Source organism: Pinus tabuliformis, chromosome 2_1 (assembly GCF_031772625.1).
Source record: "Pinus tabuliformis cultivar Carrire ecotype Pingquan chromosome 2_1, CPIR1, whole genome shotgun sequence".
Taxonomy (NCBI): domain Eukaryota; kingdom Viridiplantae; phylum Streptophyta; class Pinopsida; order Pinales; family Pinaceae; genus Pinus; species Pinus tabuliformis.
This window is the reverse complement of record NC_142299.1, coordinates 470,577,868-470,598,137: the sequence shown is the minus strand read 5'-3', so window position 1 is coordinate 470,598,137 and position 20,270 is coordinate 470,577,868. Positions and strand designations below refer to the sequence as shown.

General features: G+C 38.1%; 1 protein-coding gene across 1 annotated transcript; it reads left to right on the top strand.

The window, feature by feature from the left end:
- The first annotated feature begins 4,851 nt into the window (after positions 1–4,851).
- Positions 4,852–7,705, top strand: LOC149200958 (disease resistance protein Roq1-like). Its single transcript, XM_089401136.1, has 3 exons — positions 4,852–5,491; positions 5,593–6,712; positions 6,815–7,705. Exons 1-3 carry the CDS (start codon positions 5,004–5,006, stop codon positions 7,703–7,705), a joined length of 2,499 nt encoding a protein of 832 aa, XP_089257262.1. The 5' UTR covers positions 4,852–5,003.
- The last annotated feature ends 12,565 nt before the right edge of the window (positions 7,706–20,270 follow it).

Here is a 20,270-nt window from a genome sequence, read left to right as displayed (position 1 = left end):
TGGATATGTGCTGGACCACACACGGTGAAGAATTGTCCTTCTAAACCAAAGGTGGCTGCTATTGCACAATCTGATGCGAAGAATGAAGGTGCTTCTGTGGGGATGATGCAGATACTTGGTGCTTCTGCTACTATGGAGGTGGTCTCTAGGAGGGATCCTGAGAGGAACAGATTGGAGTATGTTCGAATGAAGGTTGGAGGTGCTGATGTACTCACTATGGTGGATAGTGGGGCTTCTCACAACTTCATGGGTGAAGATACTGCGAGAAGAATTGGGCTGAAATTTGTACCGGTAAAGGCACAAATGAAGATAGTGAATTCTCCTCATTTTGAGATTCTTGGTATAGCTGAGAGGGTGGACACTACACTTGGTGAATGGACAGGGAAGGTTGACTTCACTATAGTGCGGATTGATGACTATGAAGCTGTATTGGGGATGGAATTCATGAAACAATTTGATGCTATGATTGTTCCACATTTGAAGAAGCTCTACATTTATGATGGAAGGGAAGATGTACCCATTGGTGTGACAAGGCCTGATTGTAAATTGGGAGTGATGCAAATGGAGGATGAGAAGAGAATGGGAGACATGAGTAAGCGATTGTCTACTGTTGAGGCAAAGCTTACCGAGCAGTCATTGGTCATCAGGTCACTTTCGGATAGCATCTTGGACTTGTCAAGAAGGCTAGAGTTGGTTGAGGATGATGATGATGAGGAGGAGGTATATGTGAGGCCGGATGTCCAGAAGGAAGACCGGGTTGCTTATCTACAAAGGATGGAGATTGAGGATCCTGATAGGTGGATCGAGTTTATTAGTGAGGGAGAACCTTCAGGTTCTACTCCCTCTACATCTTCTTAGATGGATGAGGAGATGGGGCTCATTGTTAGTTGCTCATGGCAGTGAGTCCCTAAACATGTGGAGCAGGTATCAGTGATGGTGCAGGGATGGCTTGGCATCAAGCATCATGACATGTTGCAGATGGATGGAGTTTCCATGGACCTGAGCATGGATTATGGAGATAGATTCTTGATGAGTCAAGAATGTGGCAGGATGTTTTGAGGAACAACTGATGATGGCATGAGGATGTTCACTCTCATGGTTTGAGCGTGACAGTTGGATTAGCTACCCAACTAGTTCAGACATGGGGTCGCGAAGTGTGCAGAGATGTGTTAGCATTTTGTTGGAGTATCATGGCAGAGGTTCACATGGAGACACATGATGAGGTCGACACGAGATGTTGCAGTAGAGATTGTGGCAAGAGGATCAATGATCATGGATCGAGATGATATCTGATGGAGGACATACTGTTGAGGTGTATACCTTGGTATGGAGTACTTGGTGGCACTTGGTCACTAAGGTGAGACATGATGGAGATGGAGTTCTACATATGTTGCAGGGATGTTTGCCTTATGTGGAAGGGTTGACATCATGGATATTGATGCTTGGAGGATGATATGTTGTCGATGACGACAATGACTTCAGGTGGAGGAGGATGTAAGGTCCTCGAGTTCTAACCGAGCGTGGGCACGCGGTGAACGAGTGCGGGCACGATGGGTGCACGGTGAACGAGCGTGGGCACGATGGGCAAACGGTGAACGGGCACGGGCGCGCGGTGCAAAACCCGGGCGAGCAATGTGACGGAGGGCGCGCACGACTGAACGCGGGCAGAAGTGCGACATAAAGAAGTGCGACGAACTTGTAATGGAATACAAGTGCGATAGGCCACTTATACCCATTGAGCGTGGGGAAGTATGGGCGAAGGCCGACATACATAGGGGCATTCAGAGGGGTGTGTAACCATGGATTCGGGGGTCGGCTGGAGAGCCACTACCCACGATAGAATGCATATATATTGTATGCGTTGAAACCTCATTTGGCAATCGAACAAGCTTGGACAACTTCGCATAGAGCTTAAGGGTAAAACAAGTGCGCAGTTTTGGAAGGGAGTGCGCATTACTTGAAGACGCAATCTTGGTGATACTTAGAGCCGGTCGAGGGTTGGGCAAGGTGTGCCCAAGGTTGTTTTGAGTGTAGATTTGTGCCGGGATTGACAAGGGTGTCTTGGTGGCTCGGGTGAGCACCCACCCTTCGTGTAAGGTGTGCACATGGTTATTGTAAAACGCTGATTTGCCTACATTGTAAAAGAAGCTAAGTATTGGCTTGGAGTTTGCCAAGCATTACTTGTGATGATTGTATTATTAAATGAAGATTGATTATTATATATTGTTGGGCAGACTCATTGTTCAGGGAGTTGCCCCTCCCTTTACACTGTGCAATTGTTGTTCTTGTTATAATTGCTGTTGATAATGAATGAGTATGGGTGTTCATTGGTATAAAGGATAAACATAATTGTACTTGGTTGCGAAACACAAACTAAGTAAGGACAAGTGAATTAGGCGTAGTCCATGAATGTTAGTATTGGTGAAAAGAAAGCATTTGGTGGTGCCGCACCTCGCTATAAGCGGTTGAAAGATTACTGCAGGTGTAGGGGCGTGACACCGATGCTGATAACACCCTCTGCATCTCAGTTACTACGATATATCCACTCAGTATGAGGTGAGCTTAAGTCGATTGCAGATATTTCGAATATTTGGGAATCCGACAAACATGAGACGGTCAAAAAATTGACCGCACCCATGTCCGTCGGATTCCAAAATATTCAGAGAATCTGCGATGGACTTAAAAATCGCCAGAGGCATGATACCTTGACATATCGACTTCGGCATGGTCATGATACCCTGCATCCAAATACGGACCATGTGGCATGGATAGGCATCACAGTACGGACGAGGAATTCCCTACCGCCTCTGCCTCTAAGTATTAATGACACACTCATTTGAATTTGAATGTTGGATTTGAATTTGAAAACCCGCCCAAATGAAATTTAAATTTTTATGAGCGATTACGCTCAACCGATGTGTGATGGGAAGATACGCCATTCTTCAATTGCTAGGGCGATGCCCGAGGGTGCAGCGAAAGGGTTCGACCTCTTGTTGTTTGAATTCTCGCCATTTTCTGAAACGTAGTTGCTTGCCCTGCATCATCGGCATTTAGTCAACCTGCACAGCACGAAGCCATGAACAAATCGCTGGGAATTGGCGGAGCTACAGGTAAACAAATAGGGTTTAGTTTTCACCGCTTTTTTCCATTATTGTTTTGACTCCGTGGGTTCCCATTTCTGAATGTTTTTTTGGTTTGTTTTCCAACCCAGGATGTTATTCGAGTCATGTGAATGGCATAAACGAATAAATTTACAGGAAACGTGAGGAGGTTGGACATGAAGGGTTTGTTACAAATCTCGTGACAGTCTCTTTTGTTTAATTTCACAAGCATTTGGGCGAGGAATTCTCTCGCTCTTTGAATTTAGAATGCGAAAACAGTAGCTACATCCACCAACGTTTCTTTTGTTTCATACAAATCAGACATAATGTTCCTCGAAGTTACAGTGCCCAGTTTTGTATCTGTAATAGCCTGCACAGGCAGTTGCCTGGTCCAATCATGCAATGAGTTCGTGTGCTTTAGTTTTGTGGCGTGTATTCAATCTATAAATTAATTTACAAAGCATGAGTTTATAGGGAAAACTTTTTCCTGAATTACTGGGAGTGACCAAGGCCGCCGGCCGACTCGGCCGCCATGGCTATCGGTCAAACTGAACAGACAATAGTATTGTGAACGCGCACCAAAGAATAAAAAACAGTAAGCGCGGTTTTTTTTGCCTGAAAGGAAGGAATGAATTCTCCCAAGCGATTCTGGAATCAGGGATTTGAATCTTTCTATTAAATCAAAGATAATAACCTTTAAAATAGAGTGAAATTTCTGTTTTGTAAACCTGGTTAGCAAATGACTCCAAGCTCATGTCTTCGCAGTGGGAGGATTGGTGAATGTAATGAACAATATGTTGAGTAAATTTGACTCGTGGTAAAGTGAAAGTTGTTAGAGTTAAAGTGGTAGTTTTGGATAAGTGGTTTTGATAACTCTATCGTATTAGTTTTGAATATTTTCTGCCAATCGTATATTCCGGGCAATTCCTCTCTCTACTCCGTTACAAATACCCAATACTTGTTACCATATTACCGAGAACATGAGCGTTTATTCACGCCCAAGATCATCATGCCTTGTTAAATTTGAAGGTTACGTGTCAAATTATCATACGTCGGAGAGCATCTTATCTTTTTGATGCAGACGTGTCAATTTCTAGTCCATGATATGTGAGGGACGTCATTTCACCTTTAAAGAAGAGCACGTGGGGTTTATATGACTCTGTTTTTTAACTTGGTTTTTTTTGGAAATTAAGCTTCGAGAGTCCTAGATATATTTCCAACCCCATTGAAACATAAATGCAGCCTGACATGCAAGGGATATAGCAGTTCTCTTGTATTTATGTTTCAATGGGGTTGACTTTGGTATGTTTCAATGGGGTTGACTTTGGCATTTTAGCAACAAGAGAACTGCTATATCGCTTGCATGTCAAGCTGCATTTATGTTTCAATGGGGTTGGAAATAGGAATTGCCTAGATAGATAGCTATAATAACTATATATATCTTTGAAATTACCTTTTTTCAGTCATAGTCAGATAGCTATTAGAACAATATTTCGCATCATGTTACACACAGAATTGAATGCCAGCGAGGAAGATAGCTACCCTTCTGCTGCATCTTATCGTTTATAACTACCCTTCTGCTGGATCTTATCGTTTAGTTCACGTTTAGTCGAAGACAAATGCGTGTGAGTTTTAAAAAACGCGTTGAAAATTGACGGTAGCCGACCATTAGATTTAAAAAACGCGTCGAGAATTGATGGTCGATGCCCTGGTAACGGGCATCGACCATCAATGCATAGCCGCGCATAAACTACAGGTCACAGTATAGCGCTTCGCTACACTCTTCCCCACAATTTTACTCAGCTCTGAAAGTCATAACTCGTCTCCTCGTCTGCAATCGACCATATATCGTCTCCTTAGCATCGACGATTACTACCTTTTATTTCTGTTTCCCTCTTGGTAATGGCGGCATCTGCATCGACCTCGGCGGCTGCTAAGCCCAACTACAAATCCTACCAAATTTTCATAAACCACCGGGGGGTTGATGTTAAGAAAACCTTCGGCAGGTCTCTCTACATTCGCCTTCTGGATAAAGGATTGACGGCTTTTCTCGATAACGAAGAGATGCAACAGGGATACCAAATAGCTTCTCAAATAGATCACGCTATTAGGACCGCCTCCGTTCATGTGGCGATATTTTCTCTTCATTATGCTGAATCAGATTGGTGCCTGAATGAGCTCCTACTGATGTTAAAATCAAATGTTTCCATAATTCCAGTGTTTTACCGTGTTAGGCCCGCTCACGTTCGGTGGATGCTGGGCTCCTATGGTGAAGCCCTACAGACTCATGAAAGGAAGGGGCGATATGATCCCAATACGATCGCAAAATGGAGAAAGGCACTTCATCAAGTTGCCAGCAACAGCGGTTTCGAGCTAGAGACCTACAATGGGTGAGAGGTCAACCTTCCCATCGTTATGGTTGTATTTATATTTTATAAATAGACATAGACGTTTGTTTCTCACTAGGTCTGCTTATTTCTTGAATAACTAGCGAGGAGTTGGTGCTGGAGCTGCTGGATAAAGTGGTCAAACGTCTGTCAGAAATGGTGACAAAAAATCAAGACTTGTACGTGGCCGAATATCCAACAGGTTTGGATTACAAGCTTAAAGATTTTGAAGATACAGTCCTGTTGAGGCAGCAGCAGCAAAGCCAGAAAGCTCAGATCTTTGGAATTGTGGGGTTAGGTGGCGTTGGAAAGACGACGTTGGCAAAAGAATTTTTCAATGGAAAGAAATCAGATTATAATAGTTCCTGCTTTTTATCTGACGTCAGAGATCATGCAGCTAATAGGTCTTTAACTTTGTTGCAGAGCCAACTTCTTAAAAGTTTGCTTGGATTGGATAAGCAGGTAAACATAAACAGTGTAGATGAAGGTAAAGGGATGCTCACGGAGCCTCTTAAAACTTGTAACGCTCTAATAATCTTAGATGATGTAGACGATGTGAATCAAGTGAAGGCACTTTTGCCTGTCCAAACTAATGTTCTCGAATCGCTGAGCTTAATATTGATCACATCTAGGGATAATGGTGTTCTCAGAAGCTCAAAAGTTGAAAGAGCATCAATTTATAGACTATCTGGGCTTGATGAACAGCATTCCCTAGAGCTCTTTTGTTCCCATGCCTTCAGCCAACCCTATCCGCCCCCAGAGTTTAAATGTGTGGTAGGCAAGTTGTTAGACTATTGTAATGGATTGCCCTTGCCTTTGAAAGTGTTTGGGGCACTTCTTTATGATAAAGAAATATCCCAGTGGGAAGACGAATTGGAGAGTGTTCAACAAATACTTCCAAATGAAATACACAAGACATTTATAATAAGTTATCGCTCACTCAATGAAGAGGAAAAATATATATTTTTAGACATTGCATGCTTCTTTATAAATCAAAACAGAGATCAGGCAATCAGCATATGGAACGAATCAGGCTGGACAGGAAAGAGGAGTTTTCTAAATCTACAGGACAAATCCCTTGTGGAAGTGGACAGTTGGAATTTTATACATATGCACGACCACCTCAGATATTTGGGAAGACATCTGGCCTCATCTTTGCTGCCGCGTCGTCTTTGGAGCTCAGGATTGAAGAACGTCATTGATAATTTGTCACACCAATCATCTGTAAGTGTTCAGTAATTCAATTGTTTATAGATTATTAAATAAAAGTTGGGGATCCATTCTCGGATGAATAAGTAATAACGAACCTTTTTCAACGATGGACAGGAAATAGCAGTGCGGGGAATTCTGATGTTTCATGGTGAATATAGTGAGCGCAATGAAGATGATGTATTTGATGGTATTGATACCGAAAATTCTGTCTTAGAACGCATTTTGAGAAGGTTGCAAATTCTTCATATTGAGGGTTCTCTCTTGGAACGCATTTTGACGAGGGTGAAGTTACCAAATCTATCTTGGCTTCACTGGGAAAAATGCCTTCACTCTTCCCTGCCTTCGTGGGTTCCAATGAAGAATTTGACGGTTCTACGAGTGTCCCATAGCAAATTAAACACATTGTGGCACAGAGAAGACGAATCACAGGTAAATAGAAATTTGTTAGGTTGTTCAGGTAAGAATCATGTTCTTTCCTATGGTTGTAACATTTTGCTTTTACAGGCCCAGTCGCAGTTGCCGGTATTTTTCGGGGAGCCGCCTTCATACGAAAGTGAGAAGCTGAAGAGCACACGGGGGTTAGCACAGGCGGCAAAACTTAGATTCCTAGCTGTTTCTTGGTGCACTGAGTTAGAAGAGCTGCCAGGTATGGAAACATTGGTATCATTGGAAGAGTTGCGCGTAGAGGGATGTCTGAAGCTGAAGTGCATACAGGCGTCGGCCCAGGCTGGAAAACTTAGATACCTAGATGTCTCTGGGTGCTCTGAGTTAAAAGAGCTGCCAAGTATGGAAAAGTTGGTATCGTTGGAGGAGTTGCGGGCAAAGGGGTGCGGGAAGCTAAAGAGCATTAGGGGGTCAGCGCAGGCGACAAATCTTAGATCGGTAGATGTTTCCGGCTGCTTTAATTTAGAAGAGCTGCCGAGTATGGAAAAATTGATATCTTTGCAGGAGTTGCGCGCAGAAGGGTGTGTGAAGCTGAAGAACATACGGGCTCGTCGCAGGTGAGAAAGCTTAGAATCCTATCTGTTTCTCGGTGCTCGGAGTTAGAAGAGCTGCCAGGTATGGAAACATTGGTCTCTTTGGAGAAGTTGGCGGCAGACAGATGTGAAAAGCTGAAAAGCATACGGGGTTTGGCACAGGCAACAGAGCTTAGATACCTAGATGTTTCTTGGTGCCCACAACTAGAAGAGCTTAGAAATATGGAAACATTGGTATGTTTGGAGGAGTTCCGGGCACAAGGATGTGAGAAGGTGAAGCGCATACCTGGTTTGGCCAAGGCTACAAAGCTTAAATACCTAGATATTTCACAGTGCTCTGAGTTACAAGAGCTGCCAAGTATAGAAACATTGATATCTTTGGAGGAGTTCCGAGCAGAAGGATGTGAGAAGCTGAAGTTCATACATGGTTTGGAGAAGGCTACAAAGCTTAGGTTCTTAGATGTTTCTTGGTGCTCTGCGTTGGAATATCTACCAAGTATGGAAACTTTGGTATCCTTGGAGAAGCTGGCGACAGACAGATGTGAGAAGCTGAAAAGCATACGAGGGTTGACGCAGCTGACTAATCTTAGATCCCTAAATGTTTCTTGGTGCTCTGAGTTGGAAGAACTGCAAGGTATGGAAGCATTGGTATTATTGGAGGAGTTTCGGGCATCCGGATGTGGGAAGCTGAAGACCATACAGGGCCTGGAGCAGGCGACAAAACTTAGATCCCTGGATGTTTCTGGGTGCTCTGAGTTAGAAGAGTTGCCAACTATGGAAAATTTGGTATTTTTGGAGGAGCTGTGGGCATTCGGATTAGTGAAACTGAAGAATATACTGGGGTTGGCACAAGCCACACGGCTTAGACGCCTAATTCTTTGTAGGTGCTTTCAGTTACAAGAGCTGCCATGTATGGAAACGTTGGTATCTTTAGAGGAATTGCGGTTAGACGTATGTGTGAAGCTGAAGAGCATACGAGGGTTGTCCCAGGGGAGAAACCTTCGAACGCTGAGTGCTCGTTCGTGCTCTGAATTAGAAAAGGTTGAAGGCGTGGAACATTGTAAGCGGTTGGAGATGCTTGATATCTCTGGATGTCCTAAGTTACAATATCCCAGTGTTACATGCGAGATTAGTAGACCAGTAACGCTTAGGATGAGACGAGGAGTCTGATATGTTGACCAACGGACATTAAACTTTTGAAATGTTCAGAATTGTTATTTAAAATAAAGAAATTATATTACCGTGGTCATGAGTCATGACTTTCGTTCAAAGACAGCATTGATAATTTAAAATTTAATTTCTGTTTATGCCTGATTACTGTGCTTGTGACTCTCGTTCAAAATAAGCATTAGTAATTTAAAATTTAATTTCTGTTTATGCCTTATTACTTGGCTCATGACTCTCGTTAAAAAACAGCATTAATAATTTAAAATTTAATTTCTGTTTATGCTTCTGGAAATTTATAGTTATTTGATATTTCATCAGTACTCATGGCTCTTAGATCAATTACATCATTAATATTTTCAGTTCTCTGTGCGTCTCTTTTAATTAGATCGAATGAGATCCATCGTTGAAATATACACTAATGGTTCCTTTAACAATACAAAACACAACAACCTTACAGGAAATTATTCCTAGAACCAACGTGCATTGAAATTAATTTTTTCCAACCATTTTATTCATAAAATCTGATATTTTATAAATTAAGTTATACAATTTTTTAGAGAACTTTTTCCAATTTCAAACTAAAATAATAAAATTAATTAATTATATATATATATATATATTTATTAAAATAATATATTATAAGTGATTTTTATTATAACTTAAATGTTTATTATATTGTTTTCTCATTTATTAAATAAAATTATTTAAAATTTGTTTTAATTTTATTTATTTAGTTTATATATATATAAAAGATTAACAAATTCATATTATTTTTAAAATCTTTAATATATAGATATTGGTGGCTATTAGTATGCCACTTGGGAAACTAAACCAATAGCATAAGTATAGTTTTTTTTATTGTTCATACTATTTATTTGAAAGCTTCATAACAAAAAAATTGAACAATGTATTGTATAGAGAATTAGAGATAAACTAAATAACATAAAGAGACAACTCGAAATTGAAATGCCATTACATAGAAGTTCCTTGCTAATCATCATTCAACAGGGGTATCCTCCAGGTCGAGTGGTTGTGGCTCTTTGTCAAAATGAGACAAAGAAAGGTCCATGTTTGTCAGGCTCTTGGGCAGTGTGACCTTCCTATTAATTTTGTACACCTTCTCAAGTAACTTTGGCATGCATATGATTGATTCTTGTTGTGTCTACCCTGCCTGTGAGGACTCTTCCCATTAAAGCTTTTACATGCTAGTATAAGTTGATAGTTTTCATATAAAAGGTTGTTCTGGCCCTGGTAGAATTCCCAATGTCTAGTATCCAATCTCTTATTTCCTGCTTCACATGCCTATCTAGAATGAACCTCTAGGATTTCTTGATTTGCTCCTCCACATTAGAGATGACTCTTTGAACAATTGTAGGGATTATATCCCTATAGAGTTCCATTTCTACTCTAGCAGTTTTTTGAGCTCGAGTGCCACACGTGGAGGGAGGGCTACAATTGGAAGGGAGGAATAGACTGGGTTGTCCCCGCCTGCCACTACAATTCAAACCTGATGGTTTACATCTAACCATACTGAGGGGAGAGAATTCAAGGAGAGGAGTTAGATAGGAGAGCCAATTGGAAGGACGAAGAGGAAAGAGAAATGAGAATAGGGAAGAGCAGAGGGAGAACAATAAGAAATAATTTAAAAAGGAAGAGAATGTCGATACAACAAGAGGGTAGAGTATAGACATGGGAGGAAAGTGATGGAAGAGACGAGAAGGGGGAGGGGACAAAATAAGAGAGCATGAAGAGGGGGAAGAACCCAAGGGGACGTTAAGAGAGACAAAGAGAAAGGCTAGAGAAGGAAGGAGAAAGGTGCATAGAGAATGATACTAGGAAAGAGTTTTATGGAAGAATTAAACCCCCCTGAATAATTAAACCTAGAGAGGGAAAGAGAAACCAAAATATTACAAAGCATGTGATGATACTTAAGCCACTGATAAGAGAATCTAGAACATAAATGGTATTCCAAAAAGGTATAACCAAGAATGCAAACCTGCAAATGTTAGAAGCTCTATGAGATGGCTGTAGAGTTGGAGAGTGATGCTGAAAGTAGTTTTCTCCATGCTTAAAGAGTAGATCATCAAGCCTCAATTGTTCCATGGATTAATTCTAGCAATCCAAGAGTTGTAATATTTTTCCACTCACCGTGGCTAGCTAATTAAATGCATGCAAATGTGTTCTATCATTACGAGTCGATATCCATCTAGCCACCTCTCAATGTTATTTTCTCGGCTCTTCGTGTTACCTCCCACAATAAGTGACAATCTTCCTTCATAGTACAAAAACCAAGTTGAATGTACCTTCCCCAAAACTCACACAAACAAAATCTATTGCACTGCAATTTTTTTTGAATTGCCTCACTTCCATCTATCCCTGTAAGAGACTGGTATGCATGTGGGATTCCAAGTGGAGGGAAACTTTCCCTCCCTTTCATTTTCATTGGATATTATCTTGAGCTCAAGTGAGATGCCTTATCTTTGCATGACCCATCGTGGGGATTGTAATCTCGTTTTGCTATTTCTTGAGAGGTCTCCTTGAGTTTCTCTTAAATAGATTAATTCTAATTGTAATCCAAAACTTCCTTGTTATAATCCAAACCTATATTAGCTAAAATTCCATCATTTGCCACATACGTCTGTGGGGGAAATCTTCGTTCTCTTCCCAAATCAAGTCCATATGCAATACACAAGTCCACCACAATTACTGTAAAGGTAGGAGAGATATGAAATATTGAACTTAACGATGCACACAAATTTTTTGTCTCACCATATGCTAACACTTTTCTTGAATCAATCACATCGATACTTTCTCATGTCTGATAGTCTTTGTTGCAATCATGACCAATTTCTTGCATTATGTAAAGTGGCATGATATTATTTGTAACACCACTATCCACTGAACAATTATGTAACAAAAACTATGGTGTTTCCAAAGATATGTAAATTGGAGGAACTTTCCCTCGTGACTTCAAAGGAGGGGTAGGGCATGTTTATTCTCCAAAGCTTTGAGGATATTTTCTCTTTGTTAAGGGATGTTTACCACTTTTGAAAATGGAAATTTGATTTGTGTTGGGTATGTTATACGTTCTTTGCAGGATTGGTTGTGTTTGGACCCCACTTCCTAATGGGGGGGGGTCCCCCCTCCACCCCCTCGTATAACTGTCATTGTGGGAGGTCCAGGGGGAAGCGTGACACTTTAATGGAGTCCCCACCAACCTTCCCCCCCAAGTGGGGGATTTTGGGGGAAAACAACCCTTAAGCGAAAATTTTGGAAACTTTTCCTTGTAAAATATTGTAGTTTCATAATCAATCTAGAATGTTCATCATTAGGTCACAAATCTGACAGTTGAATTTAATGTTAGTTTTTTTTTCCCTAAAAGGAAAACCCCTTTTAAGAAGGGAATTGTATAACAGTTATGTATTCATTGACAAATATGAAAAAAATTAATTTGATTTTCCTAGTTTTGGGTTTCTAGGTTAAAATATTTGTGAAAATTGTGTTCATATGCTATTGAATCTTTTATTTTTTATATTGAGAATTTATCTGCAATAATTATATGTACATGGTTAAAACCTACATTTGGTATCAAAGTTTTTTTGGCTTCAAGGGGATGCATTTATGGCTAATGGGTTTTGCTTGAGCCTGTGGTAGACCCTATTATGGTGGGAGATTTTCATAATTGATTCTTCTGGTGAAAAGAAATGGTGAGAAATGAAAAGATAGAGATTGAGAATTTGAATGGGAAATTTTTTGAGCTATGGAAGCTTAAGATGAAATATTTGTTGGTAGACAAAGATCAGTTGATCGCAATGGATCTTGGTACTAAACTAATGAAAATGTTAACAAGATATTGGACCAAGCTAGATCAAAAGGAAATGAGAAAAATTTGGTTGTCTCATAGATTTAGTATTGCTAATGTTTTAGGAGGCTACAAAAAAGGAATTGTTGGACAAGTTAGGGACTTGTATCAGTTTAAGTCCTTGGTGAACAAATTGTTCTTGCAAAAGAAGTTGTATAACACGAGGATGAAGGATGGAGATTAAGTGACAAAGCATATGAAAGTGTTTAATACAACAATAATTCAACTATTATCTATTGATATTAATATTTTAGATGAAGATAAGTGCTTTTGTTTATTGTGTACTCTAGCAGATTTGTGGGGAAGTCTCATTTTTTCCATAGGTAGTAATGCAACTAACTTAAGTTTTGATGATGTCTTCTCATCTTTGTTTTCATAGGAGATGAGACGAAAAAACATGGAAAGTCAAAATGGATATGCCTTGTGTATAAAATGACACTCCCATAATAGAAATAAAAGTAAGTCCTCAAGTGGGATATTTAAAAGTCTAAATCTCTAAGAAAATTTGTAAAGATATGTTGGAAATGTGGGAAAGAAGGGCATTGCAAGAAAAACTATAGATCCAAAACTACTAAGAAAGGGATTGGATCTAATGATGCTCCTTCTACGGAAGAAAAAGGCTCCTTGAATGGAGGGGATGCGTACTTGGATTCTTCAAGTACACATCTAGATCATGAGGCATGGGTGGTCAATCTAGGTGCATCCTTTCATATGACTCTCGACAGAGAGTGTATGAAAGATATGATGGTTGTAATATTTTCTTAGGAGATTAATCAATAGAAGAAAAATATATGGTGAGGAAAATTCAAGTTGAATCTCATGGGTGGAAAGATTAGAACACTCCTTGGTGTTTTTTATATCTTAGGATTAGCTAGAAATTTGATTTTTGTAAGCAAGACGAGTTATGAAAGTGTAAAAACAATGTTTGAAAATTAACACCTGCATGATGGTTCACGCATAAATGGTATTGTTGAGGGGAGTTTAGATCGGAACTCTGTATAAGCTATTGGGAAGTATTGTCAGTAATGAGTGCAATAGTTCCATTGTTCCTAAGAGTGAAGTAGAAGGAAAAAAATCCTATAATCTCTGGGCAAAAGACTATGTTGGGGCATCAAATATTGGGATATATCAGAGAGGAGGAATTTTCAAATATTACATAGTAATGGTATCGTAGAATGCGTGTTCAATTACGCTTTGGATTTTGATCTTTGTGAAAATTGTTTATATGGGAAGCAAAATCAAATGAGATTCTCCTTTAGCGCTAAAGAATAAAGGAATACTGCAACTAGTGCATAGGGGTGTTTGGACCTATGTTGGTTCTATAACTGAGTAAACATGTGTAGTATGTCTCATTTATAGATGAATTATTAAGGAATACATGGATGTATTTCCTTATAAATAAAAAAATTGAAGTATTTGATATATTTAAAGAGTTTAAGGCTTTGGTGGAAAATCGAACAATGAAGAGAATAAAGGTGTCGTGGACAGATAATGTTGAAGAATTATGCCTTAAAGAATTTGAAGAGTGTAAGAAGTGTTGAATAACACAACATAAGGCTACTCCATACACACCTTAATAGAATGGAGTTGTAGAAAGGATGAACATGACATTGATGGAAAAAGCAAGGATGATGCTTAATAGTGCCAGGTTAGGACAAGAGTTCTAGGTTGAGATAGTGAATACTGCATGTTCCTTGGTAAATATATCACCCTCATCAATGTTGGATGATAAGATTCCACATGAGGTATGTAGTGGTAAGAAATCCTCTCTCGCATGTCTCAGGGTATTTGGCTATGATGCATATGTACATGTTCCAAAGCAAAACTTAAATAATTTGGATAGTAAATATGAAAAGGTGCATCTTCATTGGTTATAAAGTTGGTTTGAAAGGTTATAATTTCTGGAACCAATAAACTAAGAATGTTTTGTATAGTTGAGATGTGGTATTTATATAAGTGAAATATGTTATGAAACCTAAATTCCTACAGAGGGAGAAGGAACTAGAGAAGATAGAGTTTAAACTAAATGATAATGATTTAGATTCTATAAAAGAATAATAATAAAGAGAAAACTAACCACATATTCCACTTTTTATGAGATCGGATCAGGAAATAAGGTAGGCATAAAGGTATACTTCACCTCATTTCCATTTGAAATTTTCTTTCTTCATTACTAATGATGATCCTAGAACTATTAAGGAGGTAGTGGATTCAGAGTATGGAAAACTCTGGAAAAAGGCCATGGTTGAAGAAATGGAAGTCTTGGAAAAGAATGAGACTTGGGATCTAGTGGAGTTTCCAACTGGATCAAAACATATTGGTAGAAAATGGTTGTTTAAGAAGAAGTTGAATGTAGAAGGAAAAGTGGAGAAACATAAATCTTGGTTAGTAGAAAAAGGTTATTCCTAGGTCAAGGGAATTGACTTTGGTGATATTTTATTTCATCCTGTTTCCAAGTTAGTTTCTATTAGATTTCTTTTATCCATTGTTGTTGCTTTTCATTGTGAGATAGAAAGCATGGACGTGAAGCCAACATTTCGACATGGGGATTTTGAAGAAGAGATCTACATGAAATATCTAGAAAGATTTGCAGTGAAGGGAAATAAAGAGATGATATGTAGGTTGAAAAAGTCATTGTATATGTTAAAGCAATCACCAATGATGTGGTATCAAAAAATTGACACATATATATTGGGAATTGGCTTCATAACGAGCAAAGTGGATCACTATGTATATTTTAAATTAGTTGGTAACCATATTATTTATTTGGTCTTGTATGTGGAATATACTTTGCTAATTATAAATGTAAATGGAAATTTTATAGGATGTGAAAGCTCAATTGTCCTCTACATTTGGCATGAAGGATATTTACGCTACAAACTTTAGTTTGGGTATGGACATTAAAAGAGATTGAGAAAAAAGGAAACTTCGATTAAATCAAAAGATATGTCGATAAAATATTTTACAAGATTAATATGTATGAAAGTAAACCCGTAAAGGTCCCTATTGCTATAGTTGTAAAGTTATTTGTTGATCAGTGTCCCAAGACATGGTGCACATGCATTATGAGTATTGTGTGGATATATATTAAAACTAGGGAAGGAGAATTAGAGTACAACAATAAACATGTTTTTCAACTATCTACATGGCACTACTAATTATGGATTGTTGAACCAAGGAAGACTAGGATTGGACAATGTTTGACATGCATGACTTTGTTGATGAAAATGGTGCTAGATATCTAGATCATAAAATATCTACAAGTGGGTATGTGTTTAACTTATTTAGAGGAGAAATTAGTTGGATGATAAATGCAAGTCTATAGTCGCACTCTCAACTACAAAAGTTGAATACATGACAACTACTCATGCAAGAAAGGAAGAATTTTGGTTACAATTATTGTGTTCAGGTATAAAGTTGACACAACAAGTTGTAAGGATAGATTGTCATAGTAAAAATGCAATTTTCCTAGCAAAGAACCCTATTTATCATTTGAAGAAAAATCATATTGATGTTTAATATCACTTTGTGAGCGATATGGTTGAAGAGAAGAAGGTGCTACTCATAAAGGTTGACATTTTGAAGAATGTTGCAAATTCATTGACAAAATCTGTGAGCTCTAAGAAATTCTCTTAGTGTAGAGAAAAAAATGGCATTATTGTCAAGGATTCTTGATCATGTACTCCTATGATCCCTTATATGCAAATAAAATAACAATTGGTAGAATATTATGTATGTATTATATTATCTGCATGATTGGCCGTGTTTGGACCCCAGTTCATAATGGGGGGTCTTTCCCACCAATATAACTATCATTTTGGGGTGTCTAGTGGGGGTGAAAACACTTTTATGGATCCCCCACTGGGCATGGGATTTTGGGAGCAGTAAAATATTGTAATTTTACAGTCATTATGGGTCATTCATAATTAGGTTGTAAATCAGACGGTAGAATTTAAGTTAGGCTTATTCCTTTTTCCCTAGAAGGAAACCCTGTTTTAAGAAGGGAATTGTGTAGAGGCTATGTAACATTAAGAGATATAGATTTTTTTTTATTGATTTCCTGTTTTTGGGTTTTCAGGGTAAAATATTTGTGAAAATTGTGTGTGTGTGTGTGTGTTATTGAATCTTTTATGTTTTATATTGAGAATTTGTCTGCAAGAATTATCTATGTAGGGTTAAAACCTGCAATTTGAAACTTATTTAAAATTTCCATGACATTTTCCATCATTTTGGTTGTCTCGGCTCTTTGTTTCCTTTCTTCAAAGTTTTTCTAGTTCTTCCTTATTCCAAATTTCTTTGAATAGAAGTCTCTCATTGAACTCTTGTTATTGTTTGAGGAGTTGGGCCTTTTCCGTTCATCTTATTCCATTAGACCTTTTTTTTGGATTGTATTTTCTTGCTCCATTTGAAAAACTCTATGTTCTCCTAAATAAATTCTTGTCCCAATAAAAATATTGCATCATCTCCCATTTTGATAGATTCAAGAAAGTTGGTATTTTCCTCATTGCTTACTTCATGTACCTCGACAAATTGTTCTTTTCCATCCATTTATTCATCATCTATCGCTACAACTAGGATTTTTTGAAAATGTGGGGCCTTATGTCCCATTGGAGGTACATTATCAATATTCTGACAGCTTTCTGGCCTTTCCTTGAATCCATGTGTTGGTCCTCCAATGTTTTACAGAGGCCAATATTCTTCCTCCTCTTCTTAGTCAGACTACCTGATTTTGCATTTGCCTCGTATTCCTACTTAAATTTACAATCTCTATATCCAATTTTTAAATGGATGGCTTCTCAAATGTTGGGATATTTCTTACGTTTGAATGTACACCATGAAAAATACCTCTCCAACAATTGTATCTTTCACATTTTGAAATGTTGTTAATCTTGATTCATTTTTTTTTAGAATAGGCATTCCTCTCTAAACCTTTCCCAAAATAATTTATGGGTTGACATTGCTTTCTAGCATATATTATTCCATGTCTTGTGTTTTCCTCATAGCTTCTTGCAATGTAGCAATACAAGAAGAATTTATTGCATACTCAAGGTTTGTAGGCATCACATTTCTTAAAATTCCATAGATATTTGGATCATTGGGATGGGATTCTTGAGATATCTTCTGCAAATTCTTAAAAAATCAAAGAATGAAGTATCTAATTTTCTCATTATTCTCCAAATGAATTTGTGTGAATTGAGTAAGAAGAGTATGATATACAATAGGTTGGAAATATCTTCCAACGAATGCAACTTCTATATCATCAAAAGAGGTAATTGAACCTGTAGCTAGTGAGAGATTCTAGTCATAAGTTGGTCCAACTAATGTTTGAAGAAAAACCCTAAAAATCACATATTCATGTGTTATTCCATGCATATCATAGGTATCTAAGAAATTATTCATATGTTTATTTAGATTCATGATACCATCACCATTAAATACTGGAAAACATCCTTGAGGTAAATTTGGTTGCTAGTGTTGTTCACCTTCTAGGGATAAAGGACTTACCCAATGTCTTTGCATTTGGTACCTTTCTCTTTCATTATTCCCTTCTTCTCACCTTTATTCTCTTATTTCTTCATCGTTTACCATTTTTTTCTTTTTAGTTGGGAAGAAGAGTGATATTCCTTCATTCTTCCTACTTCCTCAACTATATTCTTACTTTTGTTCGTCAAAGGAACCTTTGGAATATTATATTCCTCCAAATTCAAGTATTTTCTTTACTAAAGTCCCCTTTTTATATTTCATGGTAGTGGAAGTTCTTGTTGTGCAATATCCTTTGAGGATCTTTCAGTTTCATCTCTATTTTTTTTTTTGTCTTCAAGACTAAGTTATCTAATTGATTCAAGATACTTCATTCAACTTCCAATCTAATGATAACATGAGCATGGTTGGATCAACATGATCCATTTTCTGAGAATGAGATACAAAAGCATTTTCATTCCCAATATGGTTTACAAAAATGGTCATTCCTTTTCTAGTTAAGGAAAAGAGTTAACCTCATAGGGCCTTTTTTAGTATCCCTCTACATTATTATAGAGGTGATACAAAACTCTTTTCATTCACTAAGATATTCAAAATAACTTGAAGCATATAAATATTATCATCTAGCATATTTACTTGTGAGTGGATTAGGTGTTTGAAAAGGAAAATAAAATAATAATATCATAAATAAATATAATCTAACTATTTGTTCCACAATACATGTCCATTCATATGTAACAACCCCTAGTTGAATTCCTATGTAAAAATATAATAGAAATAAGACCAAAGTCATGGGACATGTATTCCAAGTTGAATGTTGGGCAAAACATCCTAGTAGGTGTCATGTTTGGTTTATTATGGCTAAGGAAATTGGAAAAGGCATTGGCAAAGGCAAAGAGGCATTAATTGGAATTTTATTTATGAAATAATGGAAAATAGGAGAAAATGAAGGTGAAAGGTCATAGAATTGCAAGTGAGGGAAATCCAAGGAAAAATGAAGGAAAATGAAGAAAATAGAGGCCTCATTGATAAAAAGGCTTCTAAGGATCAGTTCATGGCCTCTTTTTGGACAGGTTTTTGGGTGGAGCTCTCATTCTCTCATACTATTGCACACTTAGAGCATTATTGGAGCATGCTTGGAGCAGTTTAGTATTCACTTGGAGTTGGGGAAAGGAGGCAAAGGAAAGCAAGAAAACACAAAGGAATAGTTGGATCAATGACTACAATTGGATTGATTTACAGGTATCGAGTTGCGTGTATTATTTACTTGCTAGTTTTACATGCATGGAATATGCATGTGGTTTTTTGGTTATTATTTGTCATTAGCATTGAGGATTGCCTAGATTGACAATGATTTTTCCTAGCCTTGCCATTTCCTGGATAACCATGGTGTTGTGGGTTTTCCATTTTGTTTTATGATTGGTGCTCATGTTCCTTATGGTTGTGGGTTGAGTTATTAATTCTTGGAGCCTTAGTTGGACAAACACTCTGGAATCCATGTAACATCTTGGGTTGAGTTACTAGTCCTAGAAGCCTTGGTTGGAAAAATGCTCTAGAGCCCTTGGTGGGTCGAGTTACTAGTCCTGGAAGCCTTGGTTGGACAAATGCTCTGAAGCTTAGTGACAAATGTGGGTTGAGTTACTACTCCTGGAAGTTGGGTTGGAATAAATACTCTGGAGCCCTAGACAACTTGGGTAGAGACCAGTCTGGTGATGGTTAGTGATGTTTGACCGTGAGGTGGAATTGCTGGTTGAGGTTTGAGGAATTTTGGCTTGTAGAATCCCTGGTTTGGTTTGGTTTTGGTTTATTCCATGAGATCCCACATTCATGCTTGGAATATGGCACAGGGGTGTCTGGCTGAAAGAAATATTTGGTTCAACCCAGTCTATGGTCGGGTGGTACGTGGAAGTCCCTGAATTGGTTGGCATTTTCATATGTTAATAAAAGGTATTTTCTATTGTGATTCATGTATATACATATTGATTATGATGGTGATATTATGGTTCAATTTTCATGGTTTATATGTTGGTTAATGATGTATATTGTTTATGGCTCTTGACACGTTTGATGAATATATGAATGG